This window comes from Panthera leo, chromosome C2, assembly GCF_018350215.1.
Source record: "Panthera leo isolate Ple1 chromosome C2, P.leo_Ple1_pat1.1, whole genome shotgun sequence".
Lineage (NCBI taxonomy): Eukaryota > Metazoa > Chordata > Mammalia > Carnivora > Felidae > Panthera > Panthera leo.
The window spans coordinates 9,135,623-9,155,500 of record NC_056687.1 but is presented as its reverse complement, the minus strand read 5'-3'; the positions used below and the strand labels follow the sequence as shown (position 1 = coordinate 9,155,500).

General features: G+C 47.9%; 1 protein-coding gene across 5 annotated transcripts in view; it reads left to right on the top strand.

Annotated features, from left to right (window-relative positions):
- DOP1B (DOP1 leucine zipper like protein B) overlaps window positions 1–19,878 on the top strand; it is a 103,346-nt gene that overhangs the window by 59,707 nt on the left and 23,761 nt on the right. For all 5 annotated transcript variants that reach the window (XR_006206990.1, XM_042954535.1, XM_042954536.1 and 2 more), the window contains 8 exons: window positions 4,503–4,655; window positions 5,333–5,433; window positions 6,368–6,558; window positions 10,278–11,907; window positions 12,393–12,504; window positions 13,145–13,333; window positions 14,652–14,774; window positions 16,783–16,917. Coding sequence is in view for 4 of the 5 variants with exons in the window: in XM_042954535.1 (XP_042810469.1) it covers window positions 4,503–4,655; window positions 5,333–5,433; window positions 6,368–6,558; window positions 10,278–11,907; window positions 12,393–12,504; window positions 13,145–13,333; window positions 14,652–14,774; window positions 16,783–16,917 (2,634 nt within the window). In the remaining variant the exon portion in view is untranslated. The remainder of the gene's footprint in view (window positions 1–4,502; window positions 4,656–5,332; window positions 5,434–6,367; window positions 6,559–10,277; window positions 11,908–12,392; window positions 12,505–13,144; window positions 13,334–14,651; window positions 14,775–16,782; window positions 16,918–19,878) is intronic.

Here is a 19,878-nt window from a genome sequence, read left to right as displayed (position 1 = left end):
GAACTGCTGAGCCTCCTCAGGGGTGAAAGTTTTATTTCAGTTATTGTACTTTCAATTCTAGATTTCCATTGGGTTCTTTTTTTTTTTTTTTTTTTATGCTTTCTACTTGTTGATATTATCTACTTGATGAGAAGTTATTGTACCTTTCTTTACTTTTTTTTCTTTTCCCCCGAGAGAGGGCACAAGTGAGTGAAGGGCAGAGAGAGAGAGAGAGCTGGGGCACACTCGAGGCAGGGCTCAAGCTCACAGACGGAGAGATCATGACCAGAGCCAAAGTCAGATGCTTAACGTCTGAGCCACCCTGGTGCCCTTCCTTTACTTTTTAAAACATGGTTTCCTTTAGTTTTTTGAACACATTTATAGTGGCTACTTTGATGTCTTTGTTGAATAAATCTGACACCTGGGTTGCCCTCACAGACACCTTCTGTTGCCTGCTTTTTTCCCCTTGTGTATGTATTGTATTCTTTTGTTCCTTTGCATGTCCTATAGTTTTTCTTCAACGTTTTTTATTTATTTTTGGGACAGAGAGAGACAGAGCATGAACGGGGGAGGGGCAGAGAGAGAGGGAGACACAGAATCGGAAACAGGCTCCAGGCTCCGAGCCATCAGCCCAGAGCCTGACGCGGGGCTCGAACTCACGGACCGCGAGATCGTGACCTGGCTGAAGTCGGACGCTTAACCGACTGCACCACCCAGGCGCCCCATCCTATAGTTTTTCTTGAAGACTGGGCATTTTAGATAATGTATCATAGCAACTTTTCTGACCCCTCCCCCCAAGTCTTTTTGTTGTCTTCATTTCTTGTTTATTGCTTAGTGACTTGCCTAGACCGTTTCAGTGAAGTCTGTTTCCCCGGAGGTGTGAGCCCCGTGGTGCTACTCCCTGGAGGAATGTGCAGGCCCCTGAGATGACGGTGGTCTTAGCTGGGTTCTCGTTGACTATATCTCTCCCTGGTCTCTCTGAAGCTGTGTCTTTTGGTCTCACACCCAGCTGTTAGGCTCCACTAACTGCTGACCGATTGCTCTCTTGTTTCCAGCGGGGCCCAAAGGCGTAAATTACATCACAGCCTGATAATTTTTTGACACTAGTCTTTGAGGGGTTTTTTGGCTTTTGTTTTTTTTTTTTTTTTTTGCCAGTAGAGTTCTTCCTAGCTCCCTCTTTTCCTGGTTATTTCTGATAAACAAGCTGGCCTGTGGTTTAATTTGTTGCTGTGCTGGAGCTTCCAGCCTCCTCTTAATTACTTACTACAAAAATTCCATTGTTTTTAAGAGTACCCTAGGCTTGAACTTCCTCACCCTCTTCCAAGTAAACTCTTTTCCCTTGATGGAGCTCTCTGTTTTGTGGCCTGCCTCTCCCTCTGGGCCAAGTCTCTATGTCCCATTGCTCAGGAAGAGCTGGGACCCAAATAGTGACCTGCTTCTTTTGGAGCGAAAGCTCCACAGGTTACTTGCAGGGGGGGAACCTCCAGTCTTGTGAGCTGGCTTCTCCCAGCATATAACCTCCCCCATGTAAGCAAAGTAGGGTAAGTGACCAGAACCCCAGCACTGTTGGCCTGCAGCCCAGTTATAGCCTCCACCCGAGAGGAGGGATGAGGAGTGAAATGCCGCTGCCTTCCCTTTCGCAGAGCCTTGGACTAGGAGCTGGTGGGGAGGGGACTCTACCTGGAGTGGGTAGTCACCTCGTTCCTCGAGCCTCACTGAGCCGAGGCGGTGGGCAGGGTTGTAGTTCAACTGCCGCAGACTTGTTGCTTTAATTGTAATTTAGTAGATATTCTTGAATAAATGTTTCTTTATTTCCTGAATGCCCTTAGGATAATTTCCAAAGACCCTAAATTATGTTTTATTTTTTTATAACTTTCTGTAATTTTTTAAAATGTTGTAATTTATATTTTTATAATTTTATAATTTTTTTATAATTTTTTTATTTTTATTTTTATTTTTCTCTGATAGTCCACAGAGCTCCTCACACAGCCGTACTAACTTGCATACTCAGATCCCGTTTACAGTATTAGGTCCTGGTGGAGTTTTATTTAATTGCTATTCGGCTTGGGCCCCTTGTTCCCCTCCCCTTCCTGCCAAAATTGAGCCCGTGTGGATCTTGCAACTGGAAACAGTGTCACCGTAATACAGCAGCAGTGATTGGGCAAGTCCTTCCTTCCTTGGTCCTGCATATATCTGAGAAGCTTGGCATCATTGTAATATAGGCACAGAGAGGAAAGCAGGAGAGAACTTAGCCCATGAATCTTTGACCGCATTAATTACTCTTGCGATGATACACGCTTAGTGATATTTTTGAAAAGGACGCTTTTTCGAGTTCTGTCTGAAGTCTTGAATTTTGTTTTGAATCAGATTTAGTACATATCTCAGTACTTACCACTCATCATGCACTGTAGCATCCTTTATTAAAGTATACAACTCTCAAGGGCTGGGGCGGCAGGGGCCGGTGCCTGACCATGTCCAGGTGCTGGACAGGAGCCAGTAAAGCAGCCCGCACCAACATCCAGGCCGCCCCCCAGTTCTCGGGCTCTAGGAAGAGGGCTGCTTCCAGATCTTCTAGACTTTTCTCATTCCCACGGAACAGTCCATGTCCCAGTATTCCTGTTGCCCGTGATGTACAGAATAAGGTGTGCAATCCCATGAATCCCCTGACCTTTCTGATCAGGTGGTAAAGGCAGAATTCAGTTCACTAATGAAGTGTCCAGAACATAGGGATCAAGAAGTCCAACATAGATGAAGGAGCAGGTGTGTGTTTTGTGATCAACATCCACTCTCCAACCCTTCAATTCCAGGAGGAGTCTCTTACCTGTAAACGTGCCCATGGGGACCACAAGTAAAGGGACTACTCTGCTTGGTCAAAAGTTTTGTATCAGAGGTTTAATTGCAATTTGATAATTGGAAATCACATTCCTTTAGATTAAAAAAAATAATGGACATCATGGTTAGGGGCTCGAGGCAGTCGGTGGTTAATCTGATCTATGCAGAGAAGGTAGTTTTGTCGAATAGAAATAAAGGGGCCAAAAAAGGAGTCATTTGGTCTAAGATGTACTTATAAAGTATTACAGTCTATAAGGCGTAGTCTTTTTTTTTTGGTTTTTGGTTTTTGTTTTGTTTTGTTTTTTAATTTACATCCAAGTTAGTTAGCATATGGTGCAACTATGATTTCAGGAGTAGCTTCCTTAATGCCCCTTACCCATTTAGCCCATCCTCCCCCCACAACTTCTCGGGTAACCCTCTGTTAAAACATAAGAGACTCTTAAATATGGGGAGGCATAGTCTTTTAACATGACCTAGAAGAATGCCTTCAGAGATTCCTTCCAGGAAATGGGGTTGACCCTCCCTTTGAGTCTCACCCAGTGGGGCAGGCACCCCCAACCCTCACTGGGGCTCCCTGGAATTTAGGGAAGGGCTACAGCCAGGTGCAGACCCTGCATGTTTAAAGAGCTAAGATCAGGGCTGAGGAGACAGAAGACTTGATTTGAGGTGTGATTTGTGTCCTGAAAGTGAGCTGGGCATCCGCCACGGCACTGTGCGTGGAAATGGGAACAGGCAGGTTTATGGAGTTAACACCTCGAAAGACACGAGTCTTCACCGCTGCCGTGTGGTGACCAGTTTGAACCAACCACAGGTGGTAGGGAAGGTGCTGCAAGTGTCACCTCGAGACTGGTGACCACTGCAAATCTACCACACTGCCAGCACATAGTAAGACTGGGTCAAGTGTGCTGGTCGGACGGATACGTTAGCCAATAGGTTCTTGCTTCCAATTGATTTCTCTTGGAAAGTAACGTCAAGGTTTGGGCAAGAGCTGCAGTGTTCTTAGCTGGTCAGAAACCTCCGAGTTTCAAGGGATGCCTGGCCGGCCCAGTCGATTGAGCCTGCAACTCCTGATGCCAGGGCCATGAGTTCAAGCCCCACAATGGGCATAGAGCTTACTTAAAAAATGAAGAGTGGGGTGCCGGGATGGCTCAGTCAGTTAAGCGTCCCACTTTGCCTCAGGTCATGATCTCACGGTTCATGGGTTCGAGCCCCGCGTCGGGCTCTGTGCTGACAGCTCAGAGCCTGGAGCCTGCTTCCGATTCTGTGTCTCCCTCTCTCCCCCACACTCATGCACTCACTCACTCACTCTCTCTCTCTCTCTCTCTCTCTTTCAAAAATAAAAGTGTTAAACAAACACATTTTTAAAAATTAAATGAGAAGCGTTGTTTTGGGGCGCCTGGCTGGCTTAGTCAGTAGAGCCTGCGACTCCTGATCACAGGGTCATGAGTTTGAGCCCCTCATTGGATGTAGAGAAACCTCCGAGTTTAACCTATCACGTTACCTGCTGGGGTTTTAGTTTGGTTTGGAGTTTGGTTTGCCTTGTTTTGTTTGTCGATGGTACTTCTCTGTATATTAAGGATTCTCACGTAGCAAGTGTAGATAGAAGCCAGTTCCTCGGGGCTGGGACTGGACTGGCACAAGGAAGAAATGCGGGGGCTGCCTGTGTTCTCACGGTCTCCCTTCTGTCACAGAGGGTGGCTCGTGTGCTTTGGAATCAGCTGAACAAGGAGACCCGGGAGCATCACGTCACCTGTGTAGAGTTGTTCTACCGGCTGCACTGCCTGGCCCCGACGGCCAACGTCTGTGAGGACATCATCTGCCACGCCCTCCTGGACCCTGACAAGGTCAGTCTTAGCAGCCTGTCTTCTCTGTCCTATGATCCCAACTGCCAGGCCACCCATCACTGCCTGTGCCCGGGACAGACTTACACACGTACAGTCATGCCAGGGCTCAGCGGGCATCCTGATCAATCAACAGGTGTTACAGAATCTTGGGGTCGGGAGGCCTTCAGAAGCTCTAGCCATCCTTTTCAGAGTCCTGAGAACATGGGTTGTGTCCGAATTAAGGCTCACCAGGGAAGTCTACCCCAACTCCTGTGATGTTTGCAGGAACCGAGAGCTCTCGCAGGTGAAGTAGGCAGTCATAGAGAATGCATCGTCCTTTTAGGCCCTGGCCGTCCTTTGCAGTCAAGTTGTATCCTGGTTCTCTAAGCCACTTGTGCCTGACACCTTCAAGAGGTGTGAGAACGCCACGCTGTCTTGTGATCTTTGATCACAGGCCCAGGTGTGCCCCTGGATGTAGGCTAACGTGGCATCTGACCATGTGCGTTATTGTGGTAAAGTGAGCAAGGAAGAGAGGAGGACGTAGGTCTTCCTCCTGCAGGCCGGTCAGAGCCCAGCACCTCTGCTGACGTTGCTGCCGCCCTGCTGAGCTCCTGTTTGTTACGCGGTGGGGTTTGCTGACTGCGGACAACATGCTGTTAGGAAACTAGTGCCTCACTGCCGTTTGTTTCCTCATCAAGGGGACAAGACTAGAAGCTCTGTTTAGGTTCTCCGTCATCTGGCACCTGACGAGAGAGACCCCAGGCAGTCGCGTGACATCTCACAACCGCTCCTTAGACAGGTAAGGTGGTCCTTGTGGGCACTCACCCTGAACGCACAGGACGCTCTGCCGAGGTTCCTGGTCAGTGTGTCCAGCTGGGGAGGGGAGCGTGTGAAATGGAAAATGTGACCCCATGTTCTGGATGTACAGCAAACGGTTCCCACGATCCCCCAAGTGAATTGAGGCCAGACACATGTGAATACGTGGTAGGAATGTTCTCAATTTGATCCTGGGGGCAGGAAGCCCAGCATGTATCAGAATCACCGGAGGAGAACATGCCTCACGAGGGGACCTCTGTAGGGGACGGTGGTCTGGGTCTGGAACGGGCCGGTTGGCTACGCTGGGTACGTACACTCGCAGTGTCCACCGTGTTCGTGAGATGTGAACTTCACTGCACTACAATCTAGTGCACTTTTTTTTTTTAAATCCCCTTCCTTGGGGCGCCTGGGTGGCTCAGTCGGTTAAGTATCTGCTCAGGTCACGATCTCACGCTTCATGAGTTCAAGCCCCGTGTCCAGCTTTGCGCTGACCATGCAGAGCCTGCTTGGGATTCTCTCTCCCTCTCTCTCTCTGCCCCTGCCCTGCTTGTGTTCTCTCTCTCTCTCTCTCTCTCCCCCTCTCTCAGAGTGAATAAATAAACTTAAAAAAAAATTATTTAAAGCCCCTTCCTTGTTTCCAAACCTGGGTGTGGTACCAGGTGCCCAGCTTTAGAGAGATGCCAGCTGATTCTGATGCTGGCGGCTTAGTCCCACAGTCGATTGAACCAATGTGGGGTGAAGCCCGGGCATCGGGACTTGGAAAGCTCCCCCGGCGATGCTAGTGTGAAACCAAGGTGGAAATCCCCTGGCCTTTGTCTGCGTGGGTCTTTAAGCCCGGTTTGCGTGGAGCCGCCTGGGGGTGTCCTGGTGCACGGGGTCACCGAACGCTGACTCAGTGGTGCCCTTCCCACCCACAGGTCCCTGTTCGTCGTGCTGGACAGTCTGGCCTGCACGGACGGTGCCATCAGTGCGGCGGCACAGGGCTGGCTGGTGCGGGCGCTCTCCCTCGGTGATGTGGCACGCATCCTGGAGCCCATGCTCCTGCTCCTGCTGCAGCCCAAGACCCAGAGGACCTCCATCCACTGCCTCAAGCGGGAGAACTCAGCAGGTGAGCCCGCCACGGAGGGCAACCCCGGGGTCCCTGGACCTGGGAAGGAGGGAGGGAGGGAGGAGCAGCCCCGACCCCAGCTGCCCGTGGTGACAGTCAAGTTCCTTAGCCCCACTCGGTGGTTTTGTCAGGTTCAAATGGTGTGAGAGTACTTTGTAATGTTGTGAAGACTTTTGAAGGTTAAGGAGCAGATGAACCAGCACTTAGAAATGCTACGGAGTGTGCTTGTCGTTTTCACTGAAAAATCAGATTTTTTTTTTAATAAAAAAGGAAATGTTTAGTAACCTATGCTCCAATAAGAAATAGCTGAGGGGGCGCCTGGGTGGCTCAGTCGGTTAAGCGTCCCACTTCGGCTCAGGTCACGATCTCACGGTTTGGGAGTTTGAGCCCCGCGTCGGGCTCTGTGCTGACAGCTCGGAGCCTGGAGCCTGCTTCGGATTCTGTGTCTCCCTCTCTCTCTGCCCTTCCGCCTCTCCCCCCAAAAAATAAACATTAAAAAAATAGCTGATTTTTTTTTATTCTTTTGCTAATGAAAAATTCAAGTGCACCTAAGATAGGAGGAAAGAATAACAGACCATCCACACCAGTCTTCCCAAGCCGATGCCTTCACTTAGAAGTCATAGTTTGGTGTCCAGCGGGAAGTTAAGTTTGAGGAGGCTAGGCTGGCACTTCTCTCCAGATCCCTGCTCAGAGCTAGGGATAGTTTAGGTGGCCTCCAGCTAGGAATGGCCGAGAAGTTGAAATTTGCATGTAATCTGGTCAATTGTATCTATGAAAAATGACTTGTGAGCCTTCAAACACATGGTAAGAAACCACAGAAACCACAGTGGTTTCTGTTTATCCATTTTTCTGTCTGCTCTCTAAGGTTCTTTCCAGCTGTAAATTCTGTGAACATACAATCAGAAATGCAGAAGAAATAAGCCTTTGAGTTCCAAAAAACTTCCAGAGGCATCTTTAGCACAAGTAACAGTAAATAGGAAGAAGAAAAGAAAGGCTAAAATAAACCTGATGAGTGCGTTCCATTTGGGTGATTAGCTCCTGGCACAGTTTATGAACTAACATGACTTCCCACAATAGGTGTGTTTTATGACTTCCTGCAGTTTTCTAAGCAGTGGGTTAACAGGCTTTGAGTTAGCTTGTTTACGGGCTTTGAGTTAGCTCACTGGGCTGTAAATACTGTTTGCGCCAGTCTTGTCTTACAGAGAAAAGCAGCCTAACCTGCATAAGCAGCAATTTTGGAGATGCTGCCTAAAACCGTAATCTCCCGTTTTCCTCTAGGAAAGAAAGCTGGCTGCCTCCTCAAAGACAAGGCCTTTTATTATTCCATATTATGAGAAAGTAAAGTCCAAAGAAATGTAAACTAAAGCACCTTCTCGAAAGTTTGGCCATCATTTATGGCAGCTAAATTTTTTAGTGTTCCTTTGTGTTACGAAGGAAGCTCTGTAAGGGAAGCGAAGCAGAAATAAGATAAAAATAGAGACAAACCATAAGAGACTCTTTTTTTTAATTTTTTTTTTTAATGTTTATTTTTGAGAGAGACAGAGACAGAGTGTGAACAGGGGAGGGGCAGAGAGAGGGAGACACAGAATCCAGAACAGGCTCCAGGCTCTGAGCTGAACTCAGAAGCCATGAGATCATGACCTGAGCCGAAGTCGGATGCTTAACCGACTGAGCCACCCAGGCGCCCCAGGAGACTCTTAAATACAGAGAACAAACTGAAGGTTGCTGGTGGAGTGTTGGGTGGAGGGAAGGGCTACGGGGGTGATGGGCATTAGGGAGGGCACTTGTTGGGATGAACACTGGCTGTTGTGTGTAAGTGGTGAATCACTAAAATCAATTCCTGAAATCATTATTACACTATATGTTAACTAACTTGGAGTGAAATTTTAAAAAAAAATGAAAAAGGAAGTTTTAATACCACGTGTGCTGGTTTTAAAAGTCACACAGCACTTCCTGCTGCTTCCTGTAGCCCATGTTCCCTGCACCCTTCCCAGTAAGAGAAAATGTTTTTTCCCTGCCTTGCCCTTCCCCTGGAAGGAACTAGAAGTGTAGTGCCTTACTCACACTATCTGTGTAATAGTGTAGAAATCTATACTGAAGATATTACTACGAGCGTCAGGCAGCTCGTCTATTTCTGTCTTATTTTTCCTCCTTCCCTAATCTTATTTAATGTTCATGGAATAGATTTGCTGAGAGCTGTGTATTAAGATGGTTTGGTGATACATACCAAAGTCTTCTTTCTGGTTGTTGTTCCTGTTTACAGAGACCTGAAATATAATATAATATAATATAATATAATATAATATAATATAATATAATATAATATAATATAATATATATAATTGTATTTAATAAGTAATCATGTGTTTTATTTTTTATAAAACATGTTATTTTTTTATCTTATTACTTTGTTTTGAGAGAGAGTGTGCATATGCACAAATAGGGGAGGGGTACAGAGAAAGGGACACAGAGAATCCCAAGCAGGCTCTGCACTGTCAGCACAGAGCCTGACACAGGGCTCCATCTCATGAACCATGAGATCATGACCTGAGCCGAAATCAAGAGTCGAACGCTTGATGGACTGACCCACCCAGGTGCCCTAAGACCTAAATATCTTAAAGTATTGCATATTTTCTGATTATACAAGTACTAACATGCTTATTTTAAAATTGAACGGGGCACCTGGGTGGCTCAGTCGGTTAAGTGTCGACTTTGGCTCAGGTCATGATCTCGTGGTCCATGAGTTCGAGCCCCGCATCGGGCTCTGTGCTGACAACTCGGAGCCTGGAGCCTGTTTCAGATGCTGTGTCTCCCTCTCTCTCTTACCCTCCCCTGTTTGTGCTCTGTCTCTCTCGGTCTCAAAAATAAATAAACGTTAAAGAAAAAAACTGAAGTAAAAACATACATGAAAGTCCCTTGAAATGCGATTAGAGCTAGGTACGGATAATAGTTTGATAGTCTTCTAGATTTTTTTCATAGCTGTGTATTTCAGATGCTCTCATGTAAATGAGCTCATTCACCACAGCCTGATTCTGCAGCTTGATTTTTCTTCCCCCCCTTTTTTTTTAAATTTATTTATTTATTTTGAGTGAGAGACAGGGCAAGTGGAGGAGGAGCAGAGAGGGAGAGAGAGGGAGAGAGGGAGGGCACGAATCCCAAGCAGGTCCCACGCTACCAGGAAGCCACAAGGTTATAACCTGAGCCACAACTAAGAGTCGAATGGTCGCTTAACTAACTGAGCCATCCAGGCGCCCCTTGATTTTCCTTTTTTCATGTAATATATCCCACACACTGCTCCGTATCAGGACACATATCTTTTAAAAACCCGAGTAGCACTTCATTGCATGCGTGAGCTGAGGTTTTTTCCAGTCTACATGTTTTGTTCACTTCCCGGTTTATCCTCACACGTGACCGTCCAATGAATACCCTTACAGCTTTGAAAACTTTCTGCTTTCGTTTCTGTGGGATACGTTTCTTGAAAGGAAACTGCCGAACAAAATAATACACATTTTTAAAAATCACCCTCCCCGTAAAAGTTGGTTTACTTGTCTGCCTTTTGTCCGTAATACAGTGTGGGCTCCAGTTGTTATAGTTTTTTGGGGGAGTTTTGTCAACATTGATCTTTCTGTCTGGCTTTTTAAGATAAAGATCGTTCTAGAACTGACTTATCGTGGCTGACCCTCCTGTTCTGAAGTCATTTGTCGTTTTGTAATTTCCAGAAGACTTGCACCGTTGGTTTCACCGGCAGAAGACTCCTTTCAAAGAGGCGGGTGGCGCGTCTGAGCTCCAGGAAGGCGGCTCGGAGGAAGGTGCGTCTCTGAGCCAGTTCACCACCGTCGACCGTGAGGCCATCTGGGCCGAGGTGGAGAAGGAACCAGAGAAGTGCCCCCCAGGAAGCGAGCCGAGTGAGGACGACCTGCCCTACTACGTGGACCTTCCCGACGGGCCCGCCTGCAGCGCCGTGGACAGCAGCGAGCACACGGAGTCTGCGGACACGAGCTCTGCCCACACGGACAGTGAGAACACGTCCTCCTTTTCTTCTCCTTCCCACGACCCGCAGGAGCTGAGCAACGAGGAGAACTGCTGCGCACCCATCCCCACGGCTGGCAGGGCCTACCCCGAGCGCTCGGCCTTGCTGGCGGCCTTCCAGGCCGAAAGCTTCAAGCCCACTGCCAAGTTGAGCCTGGCGCGCGTGGACTCAGACAGGACCCGGGCGTCCGAGTCGTTGTCCAGCGACGAGGAGGCCGACCTGGAGCTCCAGGCCCTCAGTGCGTCCCGGCTGCTGAAGCAGCAGCGGGAAAGGCAGGAGACCATCGAGGCCTTGTTCAAGCACATTCTGCTCTACCTGCAGCCCTACGACTCCCGGAGGGTTCTGTACGCCTTCTCCGTGTTAGAGGCCGTGCTCAAGACCAACCCCAAGGAGTTCATCGAGGCGGTGTCCAGGACCAGCATGGACACCAGCTCCACCGCGCACCTCAACCTCATCTCCAACCTGCTCGCTCGCCACCAGGAGGCCCTCATCGGCCAGAGTTTCTACGGGAAGCTCCAGACCCAGTCTCCCAGCGTGTGTCCCCACTCGCTGCTGATCGAGCTCCTCACCTACCTGTGCCTGAGTTTCCTGCGCAGCTATTACCCTTGTTACCTGAAGGTCTCCCACCGAGACGTACTCGGCAACCGGGACGTGCAGGTCAAGAGCGTGGAGGTTTTGATTCGAATAATGACCCAGCTGGTCTCCGTGGCCAAGTCCGCCGAGGGGAAGAATGTGGAGTTCATTCACAGCTTGCTGCAGAGGTGCAAAGTTCAGGAGTTTGTCCTGCTTTCGCTGTCGGCGTCCATGTACACCAGCCAGAAGCGCTACGGCCTGGCCACCGCCGAGCGAGGCCGGGCCCTGCAGGAGGAGAGCCTCTTCGAGGAGAGTCTCATCAACCTGGGCCAGGATCAGATCTGGAGCGAGCACCCGCTGCAGATCGAGTTGCTGAAGCTCCTGCAGGTGCTGATCGTCTTGGAACATCACCTGGGCCAGGTCCAAGAGGAGGCTGAACATCAGCCAGAACTGTCCCGGGAGTGGCGGAAAGCCCTGAACTTCCAGCAGGCCATCAGTGCCCTGCAGTACGTGCAGCCCCACCCGCTCACCTCCCAGGGGCTGCTGGTGTCCGCCGTGGTGCGAGGGCTGCAGCCGGCCTACGGCTACGGCATGCACCCGGCCTGGGTGAGCTTGGTCACGCACTCCTTGCCGTACTTCGGAAAGTCCCTGGGCTGGACGGTGACACCTTTCATTGTCCAGATTTGCAAAAATTTGGACGAGCTAGTCAAGCAGTATGAAAGTGAATCTGTGAAGCTCTCTATCAGGTACGGCCAACCCTTTGATACGCTATTCTTGCCTTAGTGACAGTTTTTTGCAAGGAATGACTAATTTGCCATAGAAGCCACTTGGAGAATAATTTCAGCCTGATCAGCCGCCTGTCTAGCGTCGTCAGGAGGGGTATCTAGGAACGAAATGCTCCCATCCTTTACTTTTTATTCTACACAGATACCCAGCCCAGCTGAGTATTGCCGTCGCTCTCCGTTGTTTTTGCAAAACAAAACTAAAAACATGCATCACCTTCACAGAAATTCTAAAACATCTGAAAACATTTTTCTAGAATGACCATATGAACTTTACGTAAAATTGCACAAAGGATGCCCGTCGTTATTATAACTATTTCAGTATGAGGGCCCCTGTTTATTTAAGATACCGCTGTCTCTCTGGTTTCTGTGTTTCTAGGTAGGATTAAATACTTTACAGCCTTGTTTTTAAAAATTCTCAAAACAAGTTTCTCATTTCTTCACCAAAGCATAACCGCCAAGAGGGAAAACATCTCTCCGGATTATCCACTCACTCTTTTGGAAGGTCTGACAACCATTACTCACTTTTGTCTTTTGGAACAACCCAACCAAAACAAGAAGGTAAAATTTTTTTTCCGAGTTTGAGGAAATTTTCTTGTATTGTTTTGTCTTCGTTGGGTTATGACCGGTTCAAATAAGAAATGTGCAGCACATGTGAGTAATGAAAATATGTATGCAAATGTATGCTTGCAAATGAAGTGCATATGCAAATATGCATGCACAAGGCTGTGTGAAAGTAAACAAGTGTAGTTTGTTCTTCTGGCGTTCCCTGGGGCTCCTTCCCAGTGCCCAGTGTTAGATCAATAACCAAATGGGATAAAATGTCCTCTTTCTCGGACATATTTTTTACTTGACCTCATGGCGTTTGTGAAATCTGCAGTCTGAAGCCATTTTAGCTGTTAGTTGCTCTGACCTGTTGGGGATTAAAATTTTAGAATGCAGCTGCTGCTTTGGCCGGATGACCAAAGGAGTCTGTGACGTGGGGCCTCGGACTCCCAGGGGCGCCTCTTAGAAAGAAGGCTATGGGTTGAAATGCACAGGGAAGCATTTTGCTTCCAGATCCCTGCCTGTGGGATTTGTCAGAGGTGTGAGTGCTACGGCCCAGACTCCCATCCCACCGGTGCCCTGGCGATCACCGGATTCTGGTTATCTAGTTCTGCCACACACGCAGCCGAGACTCATGTTCATTTCCAATTCTTAGACCACTGCTGTAAGCGATCCGACCAATTTGAAAAATGCCAAGAATGCCATTCTGGAAGAGTTGCCTCGAATCGTTAACACCATGGCCCTTCTCTGGAATGTTCTCAGAAAGGAGGAGACTCACAAGAGACCCGTCGATCTCCTTGGAGCCACGAAGGGATCCTCTTCCGTTTACTTTAAAACCACCAAAGTGAGAGAACTTCCTCTGTGGTTTGATTATTTCTTTTGTCTTGTGTTGTCCCACCAAAAATAAGTACGTACAGGAATGTGTACATAAATAATCAGTGTGTGCTCAGTGAAACCCAAGTTAGGCATAAGTCGGAGATAGAAACCTCCAGTTAGTTTGTTAGAGTAACTTTCCTATTCCTGACTAAAAGGCTTTGTGAGTTTTTAACCTGTTTTTTTCCTTTCGCCCTTTTCTTTTAAACTAGAAGTTTCTGGGGGTTTAAAGATCTTTCCTATTGCTCTCAAGCATTTCTGTAACACAGCTTGTCTCTTATGTCCAGCTTTTAATATTGCCTTGGACACATGGGCACGTCAAGGCAGAATTTAGGGTGTCGCTGAGTTTTTTTACTAAACGGGAAATGCAAAGCCCAGAATATTTCTGGTTTACTGAGCTCTCCCCCAATTCTAACGGTCTCTGCCTTAGAAGCATCCGGGCACATGGCTCAGTCTCTGTTTGCCAGGTATGGCGGCTTGGAATTATCTGGCCATGTCTTGTGTCTGCTGACCACCCAGTGCCAGGTGTGACCTCTGGGCTCACTCAGGCATCCAGCAGCCCAGGCTGGGTGGACTGGTTCAGAGCATGGGGAGCTGGGGAGCCTGGGTTCAGCTCCCTGGGACCTTGGGAAAGTTCACTAGGCTCTCTGTGCTGGAGTTTCTTTGGTTGAAAGCACACACCGTCCAAAGTGCTGTACATTTATTAGCATATCTAGCCCTCACATAGGAGGTAAGTGCTCTTATTAGTCCCAAGTTAGGAACAAGAACACTGGGGCCTAGAGGGAGTGAGTGCTTTGCAGTCAGTTATACATCTGATAAGGCAGCCCTGAGGCTGGACCCAGGACCCAGGAAGGAGGATATCTCGCTCATGTGCTCGTTGTATATAAAGTGATAGATAAATAAATAAATAAATAAATAAATAAGTAAGTAAATGATATTAAATATAGGCATAGGGGCATAGTACGTGCTCAGTAAATTCATTCGAACAAATATTTGCGTGCCTGCGGCTGTGTGCTGGGCCTTGTTTATACCCGGTGAGCAAGATGGAAGAAGTCCCTGTGCTCACGGCAGACACAGCCGTTACCCTCCAGTTTAAAAGTAATGACGAGAAACAGTGAGAGGAAACGCAGGACATTCTGATGGCATGTGACCAGGGAACCGGACTGGGGCTGGGCTTGCGGGGCAGCCTTCCGGAGGCCAGCTAGCAGGCTTCTACTCCTTGCGTTACAGGCACTGCGTAGTGGCCCTGGCCCCACTCTGCCATAACTCTTCTTTTTCCCGTGTTCTAGACCATACGACAAAAAATTTTAGACTTCTTGAACCCCTTGACGGCGCATCTGGGAGTTCAGTTAACAGCCGCTGTTGCAGCAGTATGGAGCAGGAAGAAGGTTAAACGCCTCAGTAAGATGAAGGTAGAGTTTAAAAATCAAAGTTGTATTTAAACTTGCTCTGCCAGGATCACCAGAGTCACATGCAAGTGATGGTGGTGTTAAAGGCCGGCTCGGGAAACTGCTGAAGTGCTTTCACTGCTTTAAATGCGTAGATGACACAGGCGTGTCTCACTCCAGCTGGGACTGCGGGCGGGCAGGCGGGCGGGTGGGGAGCTACCCCTGGCTTCTGCTTTCGGATCTCTCTGTGAGGAATATAGAATACTTTTTTCTATTATTATCTTTTTGAGATTATTTTGAGAGAAAGAGAGAATGTGTATACGCAAGCAGGGGAGGGACAAAAAGGGAGACAGAGAATCCCAAGCAGGCTCCACGCTGTTGGCACAGAGCCTGACACGGAGCTTGAACTCATGAACCCAGAGATCATGCATGACCTGAGCCGAGATCAAGGGTTGGACACTTAACCAGCTGAGCCACCCAGGTGCCCCTCTTATAGATGTTTTTAAACCATAAGATACTTTACTTTTTGTTTTAAGAGAAGTCTTAGGTTCACAGCAAAATTGAGGGGAAAGTACAGAGATTTCCCCAGTATCCCCTACCCTACACACGCATGGTGTCCCCCATTATCAACACCTCCCCACAAAGTGGTGTGTTTGTTACAGTCAGGAACCTACTTTTTGACACATCATTATCACCCAGGACCCATAGGCTTTTTAATTTGTAAAAATAGTACTTACAAAAATTTATACCTGATTCAAATCCTCACGTTCCTGTTCCCAAAGATAACTTCGTTTCGCATTTCATCCATTCTTTATCCACTCACTGTGGTCCATCACTCAGTCCTCAAGGGACTTGGTTTATTTCTGCAAAACCAACACAAGCCTCTTCCTTTTTTCTCTCTTGACCATCTAGGTTCCTACGTCACACCTCCCTCAGAGGGTCTTTCCCACCCCCTGGACACTATCTCAGTGTCCAACATAGGCTCCTATTCCCTGAGGAGGCATGAAAGGTTGGTGGCCCAGGCCACCCAGCTTAGCACCTGTCGGGTATTCACTGGTGGTAAGTCTGATCCTTCCAAGTGCATGTAGCCACATTATAGAGACTTGACATCAAAAATGTGTCTCCGGGGGCACCTGGGTGGCTCTCAGTCAGTTGGGCATCTGACTCTTGATTCTCAGCTCAGGTCTTGATCTCAGGGGCGTGAGTTCAAGCCCTGTGTTCAAGCCCTACATTAAAAAAAAAAAAAAAAAAAAAGATGTGTCTCCCATCCCTGGGATTTCCTGCCAAGGCCAACCATCAAGAATCTGATTTATCTGTTTTCTCTGTTACCATCCTCATACTTCTAGGGCTCCCTTTCAATGTCAGCCTGCTTCCTTCAAATTACGTGTATCTGTTTCTAAAATGCTCTCTGAGGGGTGCCTGGCTGACTCAGTTGGTGGAGCATGCAACTGTTGATCTTGGGGTTGTGAGTTCAGGCCCCATGATGGGTGTAGAGATTACTTTAAAAAATAAATCCTTTCTGGGGCACCTGGGTGGCTCAGTCAGTTAGGTGTCCAACTTCAGCTCAGGTCACGATCTCATGGCTCATGAGTTCAAGCCCCGTGTCAGGCTCTGTGCTGACAGCTCAGAGCCTGGAGCCTGCTTCAGATTCTGTCTCCTTCTCTCTCTCTGCCCCTTTCCCACTCACACTCTGTCTGTTTCTCTCAAAAATAAATAAATGTTGAAAAAAATTGTTTTTGATAAATAAATAAATGCTTTCTGAGCTTGAACGTACCAGTGTCACTGCCCCATCATCAACTGCACCTGTTATTCCTAATGTATGTCAGATGCTAATTCTGTCACAGTGATTAAATGCTTAGCTCACTCTTTGTCCCCACCAAGAGAGTCCTTTACCCAGTTTTTGTTTAAATATTTATTTAAAATATCAAAGTTCTTTCTCTGGGGGCAGCTCTTATAGAAGACTTTCTGTGCATTGTTCTTATGTTTGTTTTCTCTCTGTGAGCCTTAAGGGAACTATTTTTTTCCTTGGCAGATTGTCCCGGCGGCAAGCACATCCCAGCTGACCCTTGTCGACTTGATTTGTGCGCTCAGCACCCTGCAGACAGACACGGTGCTTCACCTGGCAAAGGAGGTGGTGAAGAGGCCGCCGCAAATCCGAGGGGACGAGGTCAGGAGCCTGGGGATCTTCCAGATGAATGCGTGGCGCCCACCTGTCTCTGTGTCTTATAAATTGTGTTTGGAAGGGAAGCAGAAGTCTCAGGAGCAGCTAGGATTCCCTGGGGGGTGGCATGGAGGTATTTTGCTGGGCTTGGAGGAGGCCACGTGAAGTGTGCCCAAAGGGCTTTGGTGCACCTGTTTGAAGGTGGGAACCACCGGAGGTCAGCGGCCATCTCTCATCGTTCCCTCCTTGCTGCGGCACGCATTGCCTGGGAGTGGGTTCTTACCAAGTGCCTGCAGTATGCCAAGTTGAACAAAACCTTTAGAAAGAGGAAATGACACCTGCCTCGAGGAACTAGCAGCCTAAGAGGCATCAAAGAGAAGCAAAGCCAGACACTAGTTGAAGGTGGTAAAGGCCAACTTACATTCCGTAGCTACCGTGTTAGGGGAGAGCACGGACCCCAGTTCTGATCTGTGCAGAGGTAACAGAGTTCTTTGAGAAATGGAGGAGTAGGAAGCGTGAAGGAGCAGGGGCTCCAGCAAAGCCAGGGAAGTAGAAAATTACAAAAAAGTGGGGAAGGGGATCGGTCATTGTGAGTAGGCTGTTGGGTTTGCTGACCGGTGCTCATGGAAGGTAGGCTCCTATCCTCCCGGAGACTGGGAGACAAGGGCCTGTCTTTCCCAATGATGGTACTCCAGAGGACGGCTCCCAGCTCCTTGAGGAAGACAGTCCTGCTGTAAGAAATGTATGTGCATCTCAAAGGACAGAGGAAGGATTTATAACTACACTTTCCTTAATAAATGCTCTGAGAAGGAAGGCCAGGAGCCTGTTGGGTGCCGATTGAGCACATGGTCGATTGTTCTGGCAGCCTTGAACTCTCTTGGGCAGGCATTTTAAGGGGGCTGGGGTCATCACCTGAGGGACACCACCTTGAGCTGCTAGAAACCCTGGTGGTGTTTGTTCAGGTTAGCGTGGGGGATGGACGGGATCATTTCTGCTGAAAGTCAGTCCTCGTGGGCCAAAGTGGAGGCCTGGTGGAGAAGAGAGCTCTGACCAGAATTCAAACTTTGGTAATTTTTACATAAAAGAAAAAAAAAATGGGTCAGAGGACAGGACTCATGTGAGGCATTCTGAGAAGGAAGAGATTTCATCTGGCTGCAGCAGAAGCCGTGGTGTGTAGAGAGCTAGGATGGGACCATGAGGCTCCTATGGTTTTGCAGGCCGTTTCTGCATAGCGGGTGTGGAGTCCTTGCTGCCCAAGGCCTCGTGCAGTCACATACAGTGGTTTTGAAACAAAACCACTTGGGGTTTGTTTTTTTTTTTTTTTGGTAAGATTTTATTTTTAAGTAAACTCTACATCCAACATGGGGCTTGAACTCCCAACCCCAAGAACAGGAGTCACATGCTCCATTGACCGAGCCTGCCAGGCTTCCCAGAGGTTTTTGTTTTTACCAAAGCGGGGAGCCTCATTGAAAGCGTAGGAGCTGTTTTTGTTCTTAATTCATTAATTTGATAGAAAGCAGGCATTTATTTCAGCCTTGAAATAATTGCATTCTATGAAGTGATTTAAAATTGTTAGGAAAAGTATAAGAATAATTACCTAAATGGAAACTAGTGGAACGGACAAAGTGATTATTTAAAAATGCAGTTTTACTGAAAAAAAAAAAAAATTTTTTTTTGGCAGCTGGGTAGGGCAGTCAGTGAAGCATCTGCTTTCGGTTCAGGTCAAGATCTCGTGGTCCATGAGTTCAAGCCCTGTGTCAGGCTCTGAGCTGTCAGCCTGCTCCAGATTCTGTGTCTCCCTCTCTCTCTCTCTCTCTCTCTGCCCCTCCCCCACGCTCACGCGCACGCTCTCGCTTTCCAAAGTAAACATTAAAAATATATAAAATAAAATAAATAAAATTACAGTTTCACTCAAACAGGTATTTGTTGTATACCAGTGTTTGTAGTGGCGTTGCTCACAGAAGTGAAAGGGGAGAAGCACCCCAGGTATCCATCGACGAATGATTACATAAACCAAAGCAGGTGCATCCATGCAACGGGGTATTCCTCAGCCTTAGAAAGGAAGTTAATTCTGGCACCTGCTGCAACACGGATGAACGTTGAGGACATGTCAAGCGAAGCCAGTCCCAGAAGGACCAAAGTGAAAGGATTCCACTGATAGGACGTCTCTAGAATATTCAGTTGTGTAGACAGAAAGCAGAGTAGTGTTGCCAGAAGTGGGAGGAGAGAGGACAGGAGTTACTGTTGAACGGGGACAGAGTTTCAGTTTGGGAAGATAAAAAAGTCCTGGAGACGGCTGGTGAAGATGGCTGCACAACATTGTGAAGGAACTTAACGCCACGGAACTGGACACGTAGAAATGGTTATAATGAGGGGCGCCTGGGTGGCTCAGTCAGTTGTGTCTGACTTTGGCTCAGGTCATGATCTCATAGCTTGTGGGTTCGAGCCCTGCATCCAGCTCTGTGCTGACAGCTCAGAGCCTGGAGTCTGCTTTGGATTCTGTGTGTGTGTGTGTGTGTGTGTGTGTGTGTGTGTGTGTGTGTGTGTGTCTGCCCCTCCCTTGCCCACCCTCTCTCTCTCTCTCTCAAAAGCTAAATAAATGGGTTTTAAAAATTAAAAAAAAAGAAATGGTTAAAATGGTAAATTTTATGTATACTTTATTACAATAAAAAGTTTTATAACAAAGGAATATAGCTTTGAATTTTAAAGTTCTCACCCAGGATGGCAAACAAAAGCTGAACCCTGGAATAAGCACTGTTCTCAGCCATTTGTCACCCTGTATGTGAGAAAACTGGCCAAGAAGGTCTTAGGCCATGTTCATAGCTCTGCTTGTCTTGGAGCACAACTCTGCCTCTGGTCACGTCTTCCTCCAGAAGGGCCCCCCTTGCACGTGGCACAGGGTAGTGGTCTTCCAGCCAGTGGCACGTGGCACAGGCCTGCGAGGTCCTCCAGCCAGTCAGCTGTGCC